This window comes from Medicago sativa, chromosome 2, assembly GCF_051527215.1.
Source record: "Medicago sativa cultivar Bolivia chromosome 2, Bolivia_mono, whole genome shotgun sequence".
Taxonomy (NCBI): Eukaryota; Viridiplantae; Streptophyta; class Magnoliopsida; order Fabales; family Fabaceae; genus Medicago; species Medicago sativa.
The window spans coordinates 78609063-78632067 of record NC_140750.1 but is presented as its reverse complement, the minus strand read 5'-3'; the positions used below and the strand labels follow the sequence as shown (position 1 = coordinate 78632067).

At 34.5% G+C, this 23005-nt stretch overlaps 3 protein-coding genes across 4 annotated transcripts; 1 reads left to right on the top strand and 2 right to left on the bottom strand.

Annotated features, from left to right (window-relative positions):
* Nucleotides 1-2400: 2400 nt before the first annotated feature.
* Nucleotides 2401-6247, top strand: LOC146951093 (Basic-leucine zipper (bZIP) transcription factor family protein). Its single transcript, XM_085747052.1, has 5 exons — nucleotides 2401-2577; nucleotides 2771-3520; nucleotides 4874-5006; nucleotides 5131-5215; nucleotides 5628-6247. Exons 2-5 carry the CDS (start codon nucleotides 2841-2843, stop codon nucleotides 6023-6025), a joined length of 1296 nt encoding a protein of 431 aa, XP_085603178.1. The 5' UTR covers nucleotides 2401-2577; nucleotides 2771-2840; the 3' UTR covers nucleotides 6026-6247.
* Nucleotides 6248-7283: 1036 nt separating this feature from the next.
* Nucleotides 7284-14570, bottom strand: ETFQO (electron-transfer flavoprotein:ubiquinone oxidoreductase). 2 transcript variants are annotated; one of them, XR_015027786.1, is made up of 19 exons: nucleotides 14215-14570; nucleotides 14044-14120; nucleotides 13332-13438; nucleotides 13115-13196; nucleotides 12936-13044; nucleotides 12690-12736; nucleotides 12525-12599; nucleotides 12187-12303; nucleotides 11620-11688; nucleotides 10828-10920; nucleotides 10132-10234; nucleotides 9757-9881; nucleotides 9547-9596; nucleotides 9359-9425; nucleotides 8865-8944; nucleotides 8612-8759; nucleotides 7981-8109; nucleotides 7823-7889; nucleotides 7284-7697 (listed from the first exon to the last, which is right to left on the bottom strand). XR_015027786.1 is itself a non-coding variant. In XM_085747051.1 (18 exons), the coding sequence occupies exons 1-18, from the start codon at nucleotides 14525-14527 to the stop codon at nucleotides 7614-7616; spliced, it is 1794 nt and encodes a 597-aa protein (XP_085603177.1). In that variant the 5' UTR covers nucleotides 14528-14570; the 3' UTR covers nucleotides 7284-7613. The 2 variants fall into 2 exon arrangements, 1 of the variants encoding a protein (XP_085603177.1); XM_085747051.1 differs by lacking the exon at nucleotides 8612-8759.
* A 1935-nt stretch (nucleotides 14571-16505) lies between these two features.
* On the bottom strand, nucleotides 16506-18807 carry LAP3 (Calcium-dependent phosphotriesterase superfamily protein). Its single transcript, XM_085747046.1, has 4 exons — nucleotides 18313-18807; nucleotides 17719-18003; nucleotides 17315-17482; nucleotides 16506-17050 (listed from the first exon to the last, which is right to left on the bottom strand). The coding sequence occupies exons 1-4, from the start codon at nucleotides 18681-18683 to the stop codon at nucleotides 16651-16653; spliced, it is 1224 nt and encodes a 407-aa protein (XP_085603172.1). The 5' UTR covers nucleotides 18684-18807; the 3' UTR covers nucleotides 16506-16650.
* Nucleotides 18808-23005: the final 4198 nt, after the last annotated feature.

Sequence of the window (23005 nt, the reverse complement as noted above, 5' to 3'; positions counted from 1 at the left end):
AAGATACGAGAGTGTGATTCACCTAGTTGATCTTGTTGGGATTAGCAAACAAATCGAACACAAATTTAACAAAGATTAATACAATGAGTTTCTTGGCAAAATAGTTACATGAACAATCACTAAGGTAAATTGATGAGCCGAGCTTGGTAACGCAAACTTGTGACCTAAGTAAGAGTATTAAGATGCTGGAAGGTATTTAACGTGTGTCAAAAAAATAGGTAAATAGATGACAATAGCGGCCGCAAGGCAAAAGAAACCTAATCTGCCTAGGGTTGACAAAGTTGATGAATTAAATGACATTACAATGGATATCATGAATCACGAGGAACCAAAAACAAAAACTTCTTTAGGACCTTGTTAACAGTCAATTATTAAGCAAACAACTAAAGTGCAATCAAGGATGAGAAACTTTCATGCTGATATGTCAATTATTAACTAGTAGTTCAAAATAATATTAGAGGAAAGAGCATTAATACTGAAGGAACGTGTTTTTATAAGCTTATGCGGGAAGGAAATCATTGCAACGATGGTCAAAGTCAACTCAATACAAGTTAGTATAACTGAAGGAACATTTCACACGCATAATAGGGAAACCGAAAATAATACCTCAGGCTCAGGCGCATAAAAAGGATGTGATTTAAAAGTTATAAGTATTTTAACTTTTCCTACAATTCGTGATGTTAATATGTATTATCTATGGTCAATTATTTAAAGTTTGAAAGTTTGTAGAGCCTTTTCGGTGTGAAAAGTTATAAGTCTTCAAAGTTCAAACCCAATGATTTCCGTCCCATTTTCTGTAAGAATCAACAAGATGTTGTGGGAGTTTACATATAATTTACATGTATTTTAAAAGGGGTGATATCTTAATCTAAGATAGAAAGGATCTTGAAACTCAAAGAATACTTACAAAGATTTATATTTTTGTTCCTCTAAAAACACTAACGAAACTCAAATCTAAATCCTTTAAGGTCAAAACCTATCATTTAACCACTAGATCAAATCCTTGAAGTTTTCCTTTCAAAAAAAAAGATCAAATCCTTGAAGTTTTGTTTTAGATAAACTATTTCATCATACATCATATCTCAAAACACTAATTCATGAAAATAACCCTTCAAAAAATTCATGAAAATAAGTAAACATTTATTAAATTGATGAAAAACTAGGGAATACAATAGATTTAAGTGAGGTGTCTAGGGCTTTTGCTAAAAAAAAAGTGGAGGTGTTTAGGGTTCGAACCCCAACCCTACATATAATATGCAATATCTCTAGAAAATTGCTTTTCTGACATTCAAAACGTCATATTGACACATGAAAATAACGTTTTTACCCCTGACGGTAATTAACTACCGCTGGATTTATCCGACGGTAATTAACTACCATTCCAAGTATACAACACAAAAAAAAAAAAAATTGCTCCAGCAGTACTTAACTACCGTGAAGCATGTATATTGATTTTTATAGGCCACCTCAGGCACAGTTCTAATTGAGCAGGCACATATTTCTTGTTAATTGCATGGTGCCAACGTGAGAATCTTCTTTCTATGTTGTTTTGTTTTTTGTTTCCTTTGTTTATCATTATGGTTCAAAAAGTTGTATCAGTGGCCAACAAAACACAAATAACAAATTATAGTGCATGCTTTTTTAAATTTTAAAGAGGAATGAAACATTAGAAATTTTAAACCAGATAAACATGTTATTAATCAAGGATTCCATGTAAATTAGTAGAGCTTAAATTGATTCATTTGGACAAACAATGATAAATTTATGAGGCACCTGTTATGTTCCATTAGAGTTATGGGTTTTTGCAGAAAGATGCAGGAAAGAGAGTTGAGGAAAGAATGAGTTGGTGAGGAGAGAGAACATAAATTGATTAGGTGTAAGTGGGTCTACCATCCACTTGAGACTTTTTCACTCACAATAAAGACCAAGACCTGACATATCAAACCGTAAGTGGGTCTAACATAGATTGAAAAAAAATAATTAAGCGACAGTTAACTGCGGTTGGCTTCAGCGGGTTAACTATTATTGGTTTGCAAGTAATTAACTACCGCTAAGGTTTTTCAGGAATTTCCATGTGTTAATATGACGTTTTTGAAGTCAGAAAAGCAATTTTCATATCCCTAACAACTAAACTAAGCTCACGGAGATGCTTAAACAATACTCAATTCATCTCAAAATGTAAGCAAAAATAGATCAACATTAGTTGATGTGTCTGATACAAATTTTGAACCAAATACATAATATTTTTAGCACATTATAAGCAATGTTTAATAATAAACAAATTTAATAAATCTATTAATTCGAATGGACCGTAAACCAGACACGCAATAAAACAATAGTAGATAAAGATTGGTTTAAGACATGTACCGTATAAAACAATAGTACCAACTGTATGGGTTTGATTCGTTGACGAGAATGGAATGATGTCTTGAGTTTGAAGCTTCAGTTTTTCATTCTCTCTCTCTCAGATCTCCACTTTCTCTCTCTTCATTTCGATATTCATTTCCCCTTTCTCTCTATTTCTAGGGTTTTCATTCTTTGCTCCAATCTATCTCCCCTGATCTACGCGGCGCAAAGGTAAAACTTCTCACTCCTTCATCATTTCAAATTTCAACAACGAAATTCATTTTTGTTTTTTATATTTTTTCATTCCAATTTTTCTCTTTTGTTATTTATTGTTCTAATGAGCTAGTTTAAGAAATTGGGTTGTTTAAAAATTTGATTTTTTATTGATTTATTTTTATTATTATTATTATTAATTTGTTACTAGGGTTTTGAAGTGATTGAACTGGATTAGGGGTTGTGATTGCTTAGTGTTGTTTAGGGTCAAGGAATCGTGAATGGAAAAGGACAAATCATTGGGTCTTGGCGGTGGTTTTCCACCTCCATCAGGACGTTATCCGGGTTATTCACCAACTGGAAGTGGTTTCAATGTGAAATCTGAACCCCCATCATCGTCGTATCCGCCGCTTGCTCCTGGAACCAGCTCAGATTCTAGTGGCTTTAGTCATGATATAAGCAAAATGTCTGATAATCCTCCGAGAAATAGAGGTCATAGACGTGCTCATTCCGAGATTCTTACCTTGCCGGATGATATTAGCTTTGATAGTGACCTCGGTGTAGTTGGTGGTGCTGATGGACCGTCGTTCTCTGACGATACCGAGGAAGATTTGTTGTCCATGTACCTTGATATGGATAAGTTCAATTCGTCGTCAGCAACGTCTAATTTTCAAATGGGTGAGGGGTCTAATGCTGCCGGAGCATCAGGTTTGGCGCCAATGTCGGTAGGGCAGACATCAGGGGGAGGTACCTCTTCTGGGGAAAACATGGCAGTTGGTACTACAAATGAAAGGCCCAGAATCAGACACCAGCACAGCCAATCCATGGATGGGTCAACAACAATCAAACCTGAGATGTTAGTCTCGGGTTCAGATGACATGTCTGCAGCTGATTCCAAAAAAGCAATGTCAGCGGCAAAGCTTGCAGAACTTGCCTTGATTGACCCCAAGCGTGCAAAAAGGTATTATTTCTAGAACATGTCATTTTGTACCATAATGTTTCTTAGTTATTTTACATAATTGTTTGTAAAGCAATACTACATAGCAAAACACTGTTTTTATTCCAAATGTTATATATTATTCTGTATTTATTAGTGTGTAATCTAGCATTCATAAATTAGGTGTAGAGCTAACAAAAATGCTATTTGTAGCGAATTGTAATCACGTGAAATCATCCTGACGTGTATTCCACTCGGTCTGTATTATTGACTTCCACCTTTTTTTTCACCAACATGCCGTGAATTCCTCAAAGCTCTGTTTTGTCATTGGCTAATTTCTCTTTCACTATCTTTTCGGGATAATTTTATTCACTGGATATAGCAATACTATATAGCTTATAAACATGTTTAGCAAAACTATTGAGGCAGGATAGGATATCAAATTTTAGAAAATGTATTGGGTCTTTGAGACAGGATAGGACTTTGGTTTTTAGAAAAAAATTAATGAGAAAAAATCTCAGAAATGGAACTGTAGATCAATTCCAGAAGACCTATGTATAATACAAAAGTACCTTCCTGTTGAAATTAATAAACACAACATGGCATTCCAAAACATGAACCATAATAACACTATATTTGTGGCATACAAAATATTGTAGGTTTTGGTATACTTTGCAATTGATAAGGAGGCTTAAAAAATTGTAAGATTTTTCTAAGGTCTACCAAGGCTTAGTTGTTGTTGTTGTTCTAAGGTCTACTGAAAGAAAATGTTGCAATAGTTGCTGTATGACTATAAAGTCACAGTTCAGTTTGTTAAATCAGTCTCTTGCAAATGTTTTGCAAATGCTAGGTAAGATTAACTACAATAGACCCATAATGGGTCCAACCCTTCCCTGGATGTTATCATGGAAGTAGCTCTATAGCACCAGGTTGCATTTTATTTATTTGAAGGAAAATGATGACATCTCATTGATAATAACACTAATTAGAGTTACACACTCACACCATTGTTTTGGTAGTATTTGAACAATAGTTACTTTCTAAAACTGTTTTTGGGTGTGGTTACTCTTCCAAAAAATCCCATTATTGGGCCTTTTGATCCCCTCCCACACTGCGGCAGGTATTGATGAAATACTGCTCAGATAGAATGGCCTCCCTTAGAGGGCACAGTCTATACATCTTTTTATTGTTATAAGTTCCAGCTCATCAATATATGGTATTATCCCCTGGGCCTATTTTGCTTTATCTATTGCACTTGGAAAGTGATGGGTGTATGAACTATTTTCTGTTTTTTTTTTTTTTTTTCTATCTCTTTTTTGGTTTGGGTAGACGAACTTTCCAACATCGACAAACACTGCTTATATTTGTGTGTAACAGGATATGGGCAAATAGGCAGTCTGCGGCAAGGTCAAAAGAAAGGAAGATGCGCTATATTGCTGAGCTTGAAAGGAAAGTGCAGACATTGCAAACGGAAGCAACATCTTTGTCTGCGCAGTTAACTCTCTTACAGGTATTTACATTTGTGCTTTCTTTTCAGATGTTGAGTGCTTTACTGCTGCCAATTACTATTTCACCTTCTGGTTTAAAAGCTAATAGTAGGACTATATTAATATTTTTTGGTCTATTATGAACAGAGAGATACAAGTGGACTGAATTCTGAGAACAGTGAGCTGAAGCTGAGGTTGCAAACCATGGAGCAACAAGTTCACTTGCAGGATGGTAAGTCCACAACATTATAAATGTTTCCTGAAGCTACTTCTTTGCTGCTTTAGTTAATTAGTTGCTTCTCTTTCTAACTCTATCTCTGAAAAAGTATTTATTTAATGCAATATGGTCCGTGTGTAATATCCTTGCAATTTACAATATGGTATATGACATTAGTCAGTTTTTCCCAATAGATTAATATATTTGTCTTAGGTGAAGGTGCATGTTTAGTGTGAAGCTGGCTGCAAAATTTTGTTGTTGGGTTGGTTTTCTGATTGAATAAAGCTGAAATATGCAATTTTACATGAAATTTGAGTTTCACAGCTTTAAATATATAAGCTTGAGAATATCCAAGGTGGACAGTTTATCTTGATCTTTGCACTACTAATATTATGAGAAATAATTCACTTTCTGTTTGTCCTTGTAGCTTTAAATGACGCGTTAAAAGAGGAAATTACGCATTTGAAAGTACTGACTGGGCAAGCTATGCCGCCAAATGGAGGACCTATGAACTTTAATTCTTTTGGAGGAGGGCAACAGTTCTATCCCAATAATAACCATGCCATGCACACTCTTTTGGCTGCACAACAGTTTCAACAGCTTCAAATTCATCCTCAGAAACAGCAGCAACATCAGTTTCAGCAACAAATACAACAACACCAACAAATACAGCAGCAACAAATGCAACAACAACAAATGCAGCAGCAGCAGGAACAACAACAACAACAACAATCAGGTGACTTGAAAATGAGAGCAACTACACCTCCATGCCCCAAAGATAATCCTTCATCAGATGTAAATCCTTCGGCAGCCAAGGATTGTTGAGAAACTGCGCATTGTCGTATAACTTTTTAGATTTCATTGTCTCGGTGTCCTAGTGTTGGTAGGTTGCAGCCTTGTTCTATTTTTTATTCTTAAACAGTACAAATGTTTGTAGTTACAGATTTAGATTTATGTGTTGCATTTTGTTATGTATAATACTAAAATTTCTTGGCACCTCAGTTAATTGGCTATGGATATATCAATGTAGGGATGATTTTGTCAAAACTACAATAGGTTTGTTTACTTTATTGATTGAGATGGTATATTCCTATGTTTTTTTAGCATTTCACCTTCGCACAATCAACCGAAGGACGAAGGGGTAAATGCTTTCATTTGTTGGACTTGGACTTTGGAGTCCCTGCATATTAGAAGCCAACCAATCTTATCTTTTCTTGGTAATTGGGCGGTTTGCATTTACATTTTTTCAAATATATTTTAAATGCATTTTAACATAATATTTTAAATGCATTTTAACATACAAGCTGTTTGATTTGATCGGATGGTCAATATGATTGCATGAAATCTGCCTCTTCATTTGTCATGCCTAAAGGATCTCTATTCTGGGTAGCTTTGCAACTTGAACTTGGTATACATTGCACGGATATTTCATTGGGAGGTTTGTTAAGATTTAAGAAACCGTGCATTGATTAATCACATTTTAGATTTCCCTTTGTCAGTGTGTGTGTTTTGTAGGTTGCAGCCTTGTTATATTTTTTATTCTTAAAGAGTGAAATTTTATAGTTGCAGATATAGAGTAATGCGTTGAATTTTGTTTTGTACTAATAAAATTGGTGAATTTATGGGCACCTCAGTTAATTCAATTGGCTAGGATAAACCGAGGTAGGTAGGGATGTTTGTTCTTTGTAGCTATGCAATGAGCTTTGATTGATGGATGCGAACATGGTACATTGCACAAAAATTAATGCAAACTAAACTGATACACTTTTTTTTTTGGGTAACACTTCTAATGGCGACATTTTGTGCTTATGTTTTTTTAGTCGTGATCTTTATTTTGATTTGTCCACTTTTTTTTTTAATGAATAAAAAAGTAGCCGAAGCACAAAAGGAGATTTCTCAACTTGTAATAAAAAGTTTAAGCCAATTTTAAAGATTGATGCTTGAAAGACAATTTTTGAAATATATGTGATGTGAAACTACTTGCATGAAAGACTATTTAAGTGCAAAAAACACTAGACAGCCATAATTTTTCGGCAGATGCTAACTGTGTCCTAAAAATATTATTTAATAAGTAGAAAGTAAATTTTGATGGAAAGTTATGTATTCAATATATTGGAAAGGGATACACTTATTTTTACAATTGCAAATTATTTTGGTTGGAATCCTAATTTTTAATATAATAGTCTAACGATAACATGCATGTTGTAATTAAGATGAGGAACCTTGGCAACTTATTTTATTTCACAAATAACGTTTACTGAAGTATTCCTCTTTTGGCACTATCAGGTTTGTGTGTACTGTGTATGTATTAGGGAAAGGGGGCCACAATACATGTATTTAATGCAGGAGATTGCACTAATATTAAGGAAGTCGCAAATTTGCGGGGTCAACAATACATGACTAACTCCTGAATCTACATAACCGAGTATCCCGGGCCTCCACCCCCTTCAGGCACTGTCCACTTGATGTTTTGCTTTGGATCTTTGATATCACAAGCCTGAATATCAAAGCACTGAATTAAACCGTGTAGGATACGGAAGATTCGAAAATATTTGATGAGTAGAGATTAAAAGTAAGATCCTTCAAATTTAAAATATCCTCCAAATCAGTCTGAAAATTTACCTTGCAATGCAAACAATTTTGAGCATTAATCTGCAACTTCAGTTGATTTTGCTCATCTGCAGCATATCTATATTTGAGAAGGATATATGAAAAACATCAGAGAATGATTCAGAAACTAAAAACCCTTTTGAAACCAAGCTGTAGTAAGTGTGCATTACTCGTATACTCGTGCAGGACAATATCGTGACTCAGGAGCAGCAAACACCGGTAAATTTGTAAGTTCGGGAATCTTTGGGTCCCTTAATCGAAGATGTGGAGGTTGATCATGCTCATGATTTGTGTTGCTTCTGTATATAAACCAAATATAAATCGCTACGAAGCAAGGAAATGAGCTTGAAATTATGCATGTTTATTAATAAATCAATAATTTCCAACATTGTTATCGTTCATCAAAGCCCTATAGAGAGAAGCTAACACAGACGATTACTACATATATAAATCAGTGCCCATTGATTTACTCTTCATTCAAAACATAAAATGACGAGTCGTCTAATATAACTAAATGTGGTTCTTACAAATTGAATTTGCCAACAAAATTTGACCTCTAACTTTAATTAGACAACATTCTCATAATAGAAGGCATCATCTTACCACTCACCCTCAAGACTCAAGAGAGGCCCATTGCGAAGCCAATTCTTAAATGGGGAGGAACAGATGGCCGTTTCATTACGACAAATAAATTAACATGGCTCCTAAAAGCTATCACTTTCTTATTTTTGAAGGATGGGTGGAAGGATTAAAATAGTATTTATCAGAGAAATAAAAACAGTGTTCTATAGTATCTTTTACCTAAAATTTAGGATATTAAGTATAAACGGAAGTGTAAGCGAACTGATTGGCTTTCAATTTGAGCTCTCTCCTCCACGACTCTCTATATGCGCTCTTTGAGAAGTTCTTTTAATGACAAGATCAGAAATTCAACCATGCAACCTTATATCTATTCTAGAACACAACTGTGAGACAACCTTTTTTCATTTCTTTGAAAAATGATTGCATTCAATTCTCAACATTAAGCAACAGGAGGGAATTAATGTTGCAAAACCTGTGCAGAGATGTAGGTACGTCAAAGGAGAAGACGCCATCAGGCTTTGGATAGTGAATTGGAGAATGCAACTCGGCAGCCTGCATAAATGGCAAAAAAAAAAAAAAAAAAGTATTAGTGTCACTAATTTGCAGTGTTTTATTAGAACAAGAAACACACATAAAGCAGATCTGACTAACATCTCTGGATCTTCAATGAAAATGGCTTCTAAAACGGACAAAACTTAGGTACAATTCTTTAGGTACTTTTCGTATGGTTCGTAACTAAAAATACATCTTTGTTGGATATAACAAACTTTGAGAAAATCATGGTGAATTTAGTTAAGAACCATACGGAAAGTACCTAAGGAATTGTACCTAAGTTTTTTCTTTCTAAAATAGCCTTTATGCCGGAATTAAAAGGACCATTTTGTACCAGCCAAGATATGATAAATAGCCTATATGTAAATAACAAAATTCAATCACAAGCTTAATTCCTTGAACAATGTTTCTTACATTTGTAGCTTCATGATCAGGTTTACCATGCTTCAAAGTAATTGGGTGCCTCCCCTTGAGTATGTAACTGATAGGAATAACACAAGGTTAAGTGAAGTTCCAAGACAAGAAAAAAGGGAGTACAGGAAATTGTACTCTCCAGTGTTGAAGTGTAGAAGATTAAATCCATAAGAAAAATTAGATCTTACTGCTCCAGACCACTTAAGGCCAGTCCTGGAATAAGCCCATATTTGAAGGCCTGCAATAAGAGGTATCACTAAAAAGTAAATATGACATATTAACTTAACAAACTAAACATAGCATATTTTTAAGTATCACAAGAAATGAATGAGTACAACTATGAGGAATTAACGAAGAGAGGGAAAGATAGAAAAATGACAATGAATAGCTTCACTAACAGGTCGGTAGTTCCGAGATTTATATAGTTCTTCCCATATCCATGAATTCCTCAAAGCATCCCAATATGTATTCATATCTAGACCTTCATTAAACACGCCAAATGCAGCTTCAGCTGCAAGCATTCCTACAAAAAAATAAGTGCTAGTCTATTAGATGCATGTATGTAAACGAAAATCTGAAACATTGCTATTTGCATATCACACAGAACCATCAGCACATCGACATATGTGTTTGATAAAAGTAAGAAATGATTGGTCGACTTAATAAACATAAGAACAGAGATGACCCTAAAGAATCATACATTCATTCCTTAAATTTCTCCAAAACTAAATAATCAACATCAGCAAAATATAGAGCAAGTTTCCATACCCTACCTGATTTCATTGCTGTGTGGGTTCCCTTTATCTTAGGCACATTCAAGAACCCAGCTGAACATCCAATAATTGCTCCACCAGGAAAAACTGGATATGGGACAGACTGAAATTTAACTAGAATCGCGTTTATATTTAAATAATGTGTAACAAGTTAAAGAAATAATGCATTGGAACAAACAACACGCAAATAAAAAGCTAATATGATAACAAATAATTCATCTAGCTATTAGTCTTTGAAAACTTTCTCTTCATGGATGTCAGATTCCTCTATCACCAATAAAGAAAACAGCCAAGCCTTACATGGACCACTGTAACAGTTAGCAGACATGTTGCCTAGACTATGAAGCATAATCATTTCAGAAAAATGATGTCAATGTCAGACACAATGTGACATTTCAAAAGTACATGGACTGCTGAGTGCTTAAATTTTGTTGTGTTTTTAGTCCCTATGTTTCATATCCCATTCCCAACGTTACGCTCTTTAGCATTTAGAACCCACCAAATACCGTTAAATTTGCATTAGAGATCTTAAAAGTTAGGAGTATCCATTTGGCACCCTTCATCTTAGTACATCATTAACACAAGACCTCTTTAGGCTCCGATGTGTCGGACATAAAGGTAAATTACTCTACAGTCTACATTGTTTTCCTATTGGTTACATGAAATAAAAAAGAATGCTGTTGATTATTTATGTACCTGAAAACCACCTTCATTTAAAGTGCGAGCTCCATACTGGATAACTGTTCCGCCTTCTAGAAATGGTTTGATTGCAGGATGATGCTTAAATTTCTGGTCAACCAAATGAGAAACAGGAGATAAGGAAGGAGAAAAAACTTATTGACCAAGAGTAGAGATCAGAATAAGTGGTTTAACTTTCAAGTTTCAGAGAGATAGTGTATCATCAACACAACCAACCAGCAAAAGATTCACAAAAAATCCATAACATAATTGGCAAATGTGGCAAGGTAAATGACTCTATTACTATGAATTGCATAAATGCAGGTGATAGTAGAAAAATGAAACAATCATAACCAACTTAGAAGACAGGTGAAGTGGCTTCCCGGGTTGAACATACATACCATTCCTTAGAAGAAATAGTAAAATACTGACAGATGTCATATGACAACTCCAATCATTTAAATTGCATAAATGGACGTTCACCCAAGAAAGCTCATACATTCTTATACTAGAAAGATGGAACAAGCAACTTAGACAAAACATAGAAGTGGTTTGCCAAGTTAAATACCACAAAAACCACATATTTGAGTATTTTCATTAAAAGGAAAATCACGTCTCTTAAAATACTCAGGCACATGTCATACAAAGACGGGAAAATCACTTCAAAAGAAATGTTGAAATTGCTTGTCAGGTTGCATAAAAGTTTTGTTTTTTCCTATATTTAAAAAATATGAAGATTAAGTAGCATATAATTGACAACATAAAATTTCAATTATGCACCTTAAACATACCCACAAGAAAAAACTTTACCTGGAATTCCTCATAAGGATTCATGAAAGGGTTCTGATAGTTCAAAGCAACCACAAGGCCTAAAGAAATCTGTCACAATGGAAAATGGAATTCTTGACATGAAGGATATATTGTTAGCAAAGAAAGTAAAAAAAAAAAAAAAAAAAAAACTAGCAGGAAATGATAAACTTGTATAGTTCAGTCAAAGTTTGCAAATACAGCTGCAGGTAACTTGTTTATAACTTGATATAACAGATTTCTAGTCAGAAAAGAAAACCATGAAAAAGTGAGAAAAATGGCTTCATCATATAGAAATATATCAACTTGCTCCATAGTTGTTTCAAACACATTTTAGGAATGAACAGCCATCTAGCTAAGAGACTACACTCAATCATAAAAATATACAGCCAAATGGTATAGAAACAAGTTGGATTATCATAACTAAAATTAGAAAATCAGCGAGGTTAGTTTTGTGCTGCATGTGTATTTTTGTATGTTTATTTCAGATTTAGAGCACACAATAATGCTGGTGGGACAACATTAATCACAATATGGACTAGCAATCAGTCTTACAAATACAAATCTTACTTGTCTATCTTTCATGTGATACAGAAAAGATCCTCCATATGTTTTATGATCCAAGGGCCATCCTAACGTGTGAAGTACTGCACCAGGTTGATGCTTTTCCTCATCAATTTCCCAAACCTAAAAGTATAAGTTTGCAGAATCTAAGTGAATTTGGCGAATAAGATTAATGAAAACACCCATGACTTTCAGTTATTAGAACAGTCAACAATCAAATATTCTTCATGCATATATAATTGAACAAAAAAGCAGAATCATGAAAGATTGCAGTTTTTCATGAAAAATAATGACGAGATGTTTTTAAAAAAAAATCTCTTCTAAAATAAGTGAAGTAGTTATACCTCTTTAATTCCCAAAGCATATGTCTGATGTTCTGCGCCTCCCTTCTCTCTAAGGTTGTACTTTTTCATTATTTTCTGTAGGGAATACAGGGAGATTGGAAATTTTACCATCAACATAATAATTGACAGGAAAAGCTAGACAATCCTAAAATTTAATTTTCATACCTCTGATAACGATCCTCGACATCCCTCGGACAGAAGTGTTATTTGGCCTAAATGTGATTCAATATTTACATAGTTAACAACTACACCTCAGAAAGAGCTAAATAATTGGCAAAACTATTGATCCAGATTATAGTCAAGTTGCTGGAGCAGCTAGACAAGCGTTAATCAGGAAAATCTTTTTGCTCCAAGAACGGAGACAAATCACATTAACATATATACGAGATAAAGAAATGTATAAAATGAAACCTTTGACTTCAACGCCACGTTGAAAATTCTCCTTCTTTGAACCATCTTTTGAGATTCCCATATCATTAGTTCCAATACCGATAACTTTGTTGTCAGAATCATACAATATCTGGCATGGAAATACACTAGTGAGCAATAAAAAATATAGAGAAGAAATATTGAAGCAAAAGCAGAAATACCTCACTAGCAGCAAATCCTGGGTATATCTCCACACCTAATTCTTCAGCTTTTGCTCCCATCCATCGTACTAACTGACTTAAACTGTATCCGATGGTCGAAAATAAGTATTTTGGAAGTGGAATATGTGAATTGTGAACAAGAACATTGCAAAGTAGTCAAATAAACAGTTAATTTATTTTTCAGCTGTAAATAATTGAATAAACGTGTTATAGAAACCTTATTACATAGTTCCCTTTGTTGTCAAAAGGACTTGGAAGTGAAATCGCACGATTCTTTGTCAGAAACCAAAACTTATCAGAAGAAACAGGTGTACTAATAGGAGCCTGCAAATCAAAAAAACAAAATTCAATGCCAGTCACGAATTGAATACACTTAGGATGTTTGGATAAAAGCATATTTGCAACTTATAGCACAAGTGCTTATCATGATAAGCACTTATGTATAAGCTACATTAATAGCAAAAGATAAAATAACGTTAAATTGTTTTTGTATGTGATATAAGTTGTTTTTACAAGCTATATTGGAGAACTTGTAAAAATAAATTGAAAAAAGCAAATGAAAATTGTCATAAGCTGTTTTCATAAGTTCTCAGAAACAATGTCGCAAGTGCTTGCACCAGTAAATAAGCTCGAATAAGTCAATCCAAACAGGCTCATATTTGAGCTTACGTACTGGCATAAGCACTTTTGACATTGTTTTTGAGAACTGATGAAAAAAGATTATGACATTCATAAACTGTTTTCAGCTCATTTTCATAAACTATTCAGGATAGCTTATGAAAACAACTTATAGATTATACAAAAACAACTTTCCTTTATTTGATCTTTTGTGTCATAGAAATAGCTTTTTCCTAGCTTACGCTATAAGCTGCAAAATAAGCGGTTTATCCAAACATGTGTTTAATAACTGAATTACGAAAAGAACGCACCTCTTGCTGCTTCCACTGAGGAAGAAGTTCATCCAACGCACGAGGTTCAAAAACGTTCCCAGAAAGAATATGAGCACCTGAGAAAAACAACACAGAAATTGCGAAAGATCGATTAATATAACTTTTTCTTTAAGCAATAGATTAAGCGAAAGAGAAACGAAGTTGACTTACCAACTTCAGCACCTTTCTCAAGAACGCAAACAGATAAATCGGTATCATTTTCGCGGCAGAGTTGTTTCAACCTTATCGCCGCTGATAAACCGGCGGGACCAGCTCCGACTATAACGACGTCGTATTCGATTGAGTCTCTTTCCGGTGCGGTGCAGAAATTACGAGAGATCGGAACCCTAGAATTGAAGGCATTGAGAGGTTGAAGGTTGTTGAAAGTGTTTGAGGATTGAGATGAAGTGAAAGTGCGAAGAATAGTGAGAGCATTTTTGGATTTTGATTTTGATTTGAACAAAAGAGAACTAAGTTTGAACATTCTTTAGACTTTGATTTTGATTTTGATTTTGTAATATTGATTTGAATTTGAACTTGTTCGTTCCAATTTTGATTATAAAGTGTTCATCATCGTCGTCGTTTTCTTTTTTCTGCATATAAAACTATATCATCAGTTTTTTTAATTATATTATTAATAAAAGGACATGCATGCAAGAAGTTGCGTCACGGATATTAAAATTGCAGTGTGTTGTATCTGACGTGTTCATTCAGTTTATCTGCAAAACGAGTTTATCTCATCAAAATTTGATTGTGTAAAATTAATTGATTCCGACATCACTCTAATCATGGAAAGTCTCTTGCGGCTTCAATCCATTTGATTCATATATTTAACACGGACCATAATCTAATTGAAATGAAAGTGTTTTATGCAACGTTTTTGGGTCTTCTAGCCCCCACACTATGTTTTATATTGATAAACCATTTCCATGTTGCATTGCAGTTGGCTTGGGAAGGATAGTTTATGCCAACAGATTCCTAAACTTAGTTAACTAACGATGATGTTAGAGACACTTTGTGTGTGTATGTTTATAGTCTAATATGATGGTTTTTTTTAGCATATCTGTTAATCACATTGGCTATAGCTAGCTATGTAGCACCGACACTTGTGATCGAAGGCGTGTCCAGATCCAACACGTGAAAACGTTTGACACCGACACTTGTGATCGAATACGTGTTCAGTGTCTGACACCGACAAATGTGATTATATTGAATTATGTCATTTTTTCAAATTTTTATGGGTGTTGACGTGTATCTGTGTCTGTGCTTCATTGGTGGCTAGTCTACAATTTTTTCTTTCAATGGAAACACATTCTATTTACCTGTGTCCAGTATCCGTGTACACCCTCCGGTCACAAATATAAGCAAAAATCCATGTTTTAGATTCATTAAATAAATGATGTATATGGTCTTTATTATAGAAAACATACATCATTTATTGAATGAATCTAAAATATGAATCTTTGCTTATATTTGTGACCGAAGGGTGTATGTGCTTCATTGGTGGCTTGTCTACAATTTTTTCTTTCAATGGAAACACATTCTATTTACAATGCCTTTTGTTAACTTTATGTAGCTGTGTTGTATGGAACATCCAAATGTTAGAATCTGATAGAAGGCACCTGGAAGACAGTCAAATTCATGGACAGATTCCATCTCCCTAGGGTACGCCAGCAGCTTAAAAGAAGTGTAAGTTCTACCCCCTTCTTATAAATAAATTGTTTTTGCATTGTTTTTGTGTGTCAATACACACACCAAATTCTGTGGGAGAGGAGCTCTACTACACAGCTTTAATTCATGTTTGTTTAATAGCATTTGTGCAGTTTGGTGAAATGACTAATTAAGCTGTATATCCTAATAGGGCCTAAGTTTCATGATTAATAGTAATAATTAGCCTAGTAAAATGTATAATTTGATCTGCATTTAAGATATAATTGGTTATGTTTCAATGCATGCAAAGTAAAGGGTTGCTACTTGCTAGATCTGCTACCAAAAGCACTGCAAAAAGATTGCTAGATGAGATAGTAGTGTGTTCATATGTTGGGTAAGCGCGAAGGATTTAATTGGGTTTCGGTCTGAGTCAACGACCAATATAACAGTGCGTTATACTTTTAGGGACCAAATGTTTGTTTTGTTCAATATTACAATACTTTGCAAATCTAATTGAATTTATGGTACATGAGAATCTTTCATTTTAGCTAATAGTTTCTATCATCCAAGCTACGAGAATTCAACAACTTGAATTTTTCTGACAGATGGTTCTGCTATCTACATAGTGTTATATCTGGTTTGAGAGATTATGCTCTGGTAAAAATCGGGTATAATCCACGTGTAATTGCATAGATTAATTACTTGAATCAAGTAGAATTACAATATCTTAGACTAATTTTGGTCGCTCCCCACAAGGAATATGTGATCTATACCAAAAACATAATACAGTGATCAATTATATTGCAGGGGCATAGAATGGAAAAAATTATTTGATTAACTAAAATACTGTTACACAGATAAAGATTAAGCAGTTCTAGCATTTAATTTTACTAAAAGGAAAATCCTAAACCAAGACACAATAAATTTAACTTAATGAATGACAAAGTCATCATATTTTTAAGGGTAAGGTAAGGTGGAGATGTGATTATGAGCTACTGTTCCAATCCAAAGCTTTCCTTTCTCCTCTTTAACTTCACTAACCAGCTTCATCACTTTGCCTTCTCGATCTTCAAGAACTTCAAGAATCTTTCCGTTATCATCAAGAAGTGCAATCATTGTGTACATTTTCATTCCCATCGCTTTAGCCAACAAGCTCATTCGTACAGGCAAGCGAAAGTAAATACTCCTCAACCATGGATTGTTACTCAAGACTTCTTGAGGTCCAGTTCGACAACAATCTATTGCCACCCAAAACTGTCCTTTTTCATTCATTCTTACGTTGTCTGGAAATCCTGGAAGGTCGGCTACACATTCCACTGTTCCATCTTTAGGACCTTCTATCCAAAGTTTCATTAGCCTGTCATTAAAGAATTTAATGAATTAGTTATTTTGTTGGACGAATTTGGATTCATTATAGCTGCAGTATGATGTTGAAACGGTAGAGAGTCCAATTTCGTGTCGCTAAGGTTTTTTAAAAAATGGTTTGCAGCACCAAGATAAAAGATCACAATGTAACTACAATTGAGTTGCATCCCATTTAACCTCAAGTATTACAAGTTGCAGAGAAAATGCAAAATAAGTATGATATGTTGATAAAGAAATAATTAATGCAGTTAAAAACCTGCAATTGGTGGTTTCGGTAAAAAGGAGGAAGGATTGATCTTTCGAGATTTGCACTCCATTAGGAAAAACAAGACCATCCAAGACAACATGAGTTGTTTTGGTAGGAGGATCATATCTAAGGAGCCTACCTGTTCCTTCTCCTTCCAACAATATAAAAAAGTGTGCACTGCAAACAATAACACTCATCATAAGGACTTAGCTGAAATAAATAAATAGGATCCCTGGATTCGGGGATCAATGCATTAACATATCGATAACCGTTGAATTGAGATGACCGTCCAAATTTTATTGTAGATTTATTTTAATATAAAATACGGAACTTTAAATCTATATCATTTGATCTCAATTCAACGGCTATCAACAATCTGGCTCTGGTGAATAGATAGAAATAGAAGAAATTACACTCGATTGTATCGTGTGCTTGTGTCAGTGAAAAAGATGGACCCGTTCTTGTGAATATCAAGATCATTTGCAAAGAGAATGGGTTTTCCTTCAACATGGGTTGCCAATGGTGTAGCCAGTCCTCCATTTGGTCCAACCATAAGAAGACCATAATATGCATCTGCTATGTATAAATCTCCACTCTCTTTGTCAAATCTTAAACCAAGGGGACGCCCACATGTTTTCTCATGTTTCCATTGCTTTGGAGTTGTAGAGTCATTTCCCCTCATGCAAATCTTCTCAGTCCTTTTAAAAATACCAAGTTTCATTAGCATGAATGCACATATGGACATATAAAAACATAATATTTTAGACTTAATGGAGTGTATACAATCACGCAATTGCGTGAAGATCTTCATTTCATATTTTAGACATTTCATATTTCGAACACAAAATGTGAATTGTCTGATCTTCATTCAACAATTATAATTGCAATGTGTCTCTCTATAGGCACGTAGTCATGAATAGTTGAATGAAAATTATATGTCATATTTTGAGTTGTATTGTAAAGCTGATTTAATCAAATTAGATTACAAATTTCTTGATGATACTCACCAATTGGATGTGACAACTGCAAAAGTTTCCCAACCAAGTTGTTCCCCCATCCATCGGACAACACGACCATCGGCTAAACCGGTGTAAGGGCCACGGCCCATGTTATCGAACTCAAGTGACTCCGGTCCAAATACTTCATTTTCGAATTCTAATTTTCCGTGAAGTCCGAGTCTGCTCATGTTGTCCTTAGGCCAATTCTTCATGACTTGTTTATATGGTGCAACGTTGTGTTTCACAGGTCTAAATTCATGTTCTCCTAGTGGACCTAAATGAAAAGGGTCCATCAAAACAAAACTCAAAAATAGAAATATAGCAAGAATTTTATGTTGTTGGAGAAAGGTTTCATCTCTTAGGAAGTTTTTCTTCTCCATGCATGAAAATTTGTTTTGAATATGGGAATCCAGTATCGAAGTTGAGAAGGGTATAAGGCAAGGTTTTGTTTTGCACAACTAGCTAGTAGAACATATGTACTTGGCTTGGAGGAGTTCTTATTTGGAAGGTTTTGAGAGTTTAAAAGCATGTGTACGTTGCTCATGACAACATGCAAGGTTGGAATTAGGTTGTCTATTGTTGTGCATGTTGAAAGCATGTCTTGCTCATACATATATGTTTTATTTGGTCTAATAATAAAAGTGATAGGAAAGTAAGATGCAATGTTCTCTTATAGTTTTTTATTGTTTTTTTTTTTTATGAATCATTTTTTATTGGATATAAAGTGAGAGAAGGGAAAATGAAAATTTGGAAAATGAAAAACAAAGCTATGTTACATTGAATATTAAAAAGTGATTAAAAATATACACCCTTCAATTCAAAATGTAAAAATAAAATAAATATACCTTCATTCACAAACCAATAAGTAAACTATATTAATATATTTAAATTTACAAATTTCATCCAATGATTTCAAATTAAAAAAATATATACTTTTTCGATTTTCCTTAAAAAAATTATTTTTCGATTTCATAAATGTACAAAATTAAATAGGTGTCATAAATAAATTATCCCTTCAAAGTTAACCAAGAAAGTGCAAAATAATTCAAAAAAATAAAAATAAAAATATATTTTGAATGCAATAGTAAGAAACCAATATAAAAAAACAATATGTGGGTAAACACATAATCTATCCACATTGGATGTATTTTGTGTCTTTTTGATAAAATCGACGGTCTTCTTTCACTTTTCTTTATGTATAAAGGTACTTTGTATTTTGAAATGCGGCCCATTTTTCTTTCCCATTCTTTTAATTCTTTTTTAGACAATCAAATGGAGGAAACAATTTTTTCTTATTCCTATAATTTCACTTATTTCTTCCATCCTCTTTTCCACCAAACCTGACAATGTGTTGAAGTTGGGGGTTAGGTTGTCTTTAGATGTGCATGGTTATTGCATTCTATGACTTATGTTGCACTAAAACATTTGCTTGAAGAAAAGTCGTGTGGTTTTATATTTCAAGAAAAAATGAATCACCAAGACCAATTGATAAAGATAAAAAAAATATTCTCTTATCATTTTTTATTGGATACAAAGTGAGAATAGAATGTATATTTGCAAAAGGATACACACACACATTCTCTTAAAAATGGAAAAAAAAAATAAAAAAAAATAATTATCATTCATTCGCGATCCAAGAAGATAAATTTGAAGGTGAGAAAAACACAAGGGGGGGGGGGGGGGGGGGGGGGTTGAATTGTGTTTTGAAAAATTCTTCGTTTCTCCTAAAAACTGAACACACTGATCAGAAGCTAAGTGAGACAGCTTCTGAAGTGATAATCAGAATCTAAATGCAGCGGAATAAAACAGAGAGAGAGAGAGAAGAAGAACGACACAAAGCAATTATACTGGTTCCTTCCACAATCCGGAAGTAGTCCAGTCCCCCTTGCACTTCCAAGGAGATTTCACTATGAGTAATATCTGATTACAAATGCTCAAGCACACAAGCAAGAGACTTCCTTTGCTCAAGCACACAAGCTAGAGACTTCCTTTGCTCAAGAACACAATCAAGAGACTTCCTGCTCAAGCACAACTGCAAGAGACTTCCTAACTAAACAAAATTACACAGAAAATTGTTTAAGGTTGAACACTTGATATACAATCAGAGGTGCTCACAATACAAATCAGATACAGACTCAATGGACTTAAGAATTTCTAAGATATGACTTTGAGACACAGAAATTCTAAGTGAATGCAGAACAATTTCAGCAGAGGTTTGGCACTTGTAAAAATGTTATGAGTCTTTCGTTCAGCGTTCTTGCATTACCAAATCTCTAGGTCTTCACTCCTTTATATAGAGGTGTGAAAGAGACGTTGTGAAATTGCCAGCACACCAAAGAGTCGTTGTTGAAGCTTGATCTTTCACCAATAATCTTTTGCCTGATTTGGTTGTTGTCCTATGAAGAACCAATTTGAAATCCATTCCTTATCCAAAGGAACATATATGCAGGCGAGACCGTATTCTGGAGCTGTTTTCTTGTCTTGTAGCGTGGACACAAAACAGAGTAGTGGAGAACGTGGTTGTACAATTCGTACAAAGTACAATGTCAACGCTTTCGTCCAAATTGCAAGCACATGCCTTTAAACACCTTTGAAATGACCGTTGCAATGTTCCACTAATTTTCTGCTGTGTTTTCGAAACCAATAGACAGCTTTTGCAATGTAGATTCTTCAATCTTTGAATGTTTTGCAAATCCAGTTGATCTTCAGCTTCTGGTGAAATAACTTCTGATGAGGCAGCTTCTGATGATGCAGCTTCTGATGAAGCAGCTTCTGCAGCTTCTGATGGTGCAGCTTCTTCAGCTTCTGATGATGTGGATTCTGGACCTCTTAACTTCAGAAGCACTATTCTTCAGGAGCAGCTTTACTTCAGGAGCGCTATTTCTTCAGAAGCAGCTTGACTTTAGGAGCGCTTTGCCTTCAGAATCATCTAAGCTTCATTTTCTTTTGCTCTTTATTTGCTCATTCAGAACCAATCAATGATGTAACTTTTTTTTTAACTGTGGTCCTGTACACTTGAACAAATATTAGCTAGTCCAATTTACAATTTTTAATACCTTGTTATCATCAAAACTTTTTAAGGTTCATTGTTAAACACATTTTGTTCCAACAATCTCCCCCTTTTTGATGATGACAAACAATAGTATTTAAAAAATTGATCAATTGTTGTTAATCTAATTAACAAGTTGACCTTGGGGTTCTGAGGTTTGTAAGCTCAGAGTCTGAGGTTTGTAAGCTCTAACTCCCCCTGAGTCTGATAGTCTTTAAGGTGAGGTTTGTAAGCTCCCCCTAAGTTCTATCCAGGTTAATTAAATTCATTTTTCGCACAATAATATCAGAGCAAAAAAAAATTGAAAGAATTGACTTATAGATAAGAAGAATGGTTCAATTAATTGTTATTTGAAATTTGATACTCCCTCTTTTTGATACACCGATAAAAAGGATAGAATTTTCAAAATTTTCAAACATTAATTAATGGGGCTCAGAGCCTTTAAATACTATCACATATACTCCCCCTTTTGTCATTAGCAAAAAGACATAAACAAAAAGAAGAGATGAAAAAAACTTCAAGATTAAAGGTTCAGAGCATAATTCAAATAAATTAAAGCATATTAACCATCTTCAAAGATTAAATAAACAGTCATAGCAAGCATTATTATCAAAGCAAATAATGGCATACAAGGTATAAACAGTTAAGGATTTTCAGAAGCAGGAAGAATTCAGAAGCATCTAATATCAGAAGCAAAAAGAACTAATTCAGAAGCAGAAATGAACAAAGAATATCAAAGGCCTAAAAAGACAGAAAAATAAGCTAAAAGTGTGCAACTAAGGGTTTGGCTTATTTCTCTAAAATCTTCTTCAGAAGCTCTTGAACATCAGCATACTTCTTGTCCATAACTTTTCTGTAGTTGTCTTCTCTGATCTTGGCTTCTTGCATGTCAGCTTCCAACTGTGATATCTTCAGCTTCTGCTCTATTAGCTCTGTTTCAAGCCTGTCATTTTCTTCTTTGAGCACCTTGTTCTCCTGAGCTAGAGCCAGGTTAGGTGCATCAATCTTTTCTAGGATCTCAGAAGGAATGATCAGATTCAGCTCCTTAGGCAGGAATTCATCAGGTTCTCTGCCTCTGATACTGAGTGGATTCTTCACCCAAGTACCAAGAACTTCTACATCACCATCATTCTCTTCAATGCCATTCAACCAATCTTCCAGCTTCTGCTTGGCTTGCTCTTGAGCCTCAATGCAGGAATCATGCAGAGCTGAAATCAGGTTGATGACTCTTTCCTTGATCCTTCTCCATTGCTTCTGATAGCTTATTGTATGACCCAAGTCATTTCTACTTGCTATCAGTCTGAGAACTTCAGAAGCAATATCTTCCCACACATCCTTTAGTACTTGAGAATCCAGGTAAATGGTGGGAGGTGAAGGTTGTTTAGAGGGTTTTGGAGGGGCTAGGGGAACAATCGGTAGGTTTGTAGTTGATGATTGGCTGGTTGATGGTTGGTCAGGAGTGGGTTCAACTACCATATCAGAGGCATGATCATATTGATCATCCTCAGAATCTGTGTCCATATCACATACACCAGTATGGTGGATGAGCTTGATGACTTGAACTGGTGAAGAAGATATGGAAGTAGAGGTTAGCTCAGGAACAATGTGTTCAGGAGCGGCAGTTTCAGGTTCAGGTTCAGAAGTGGGTTTAGT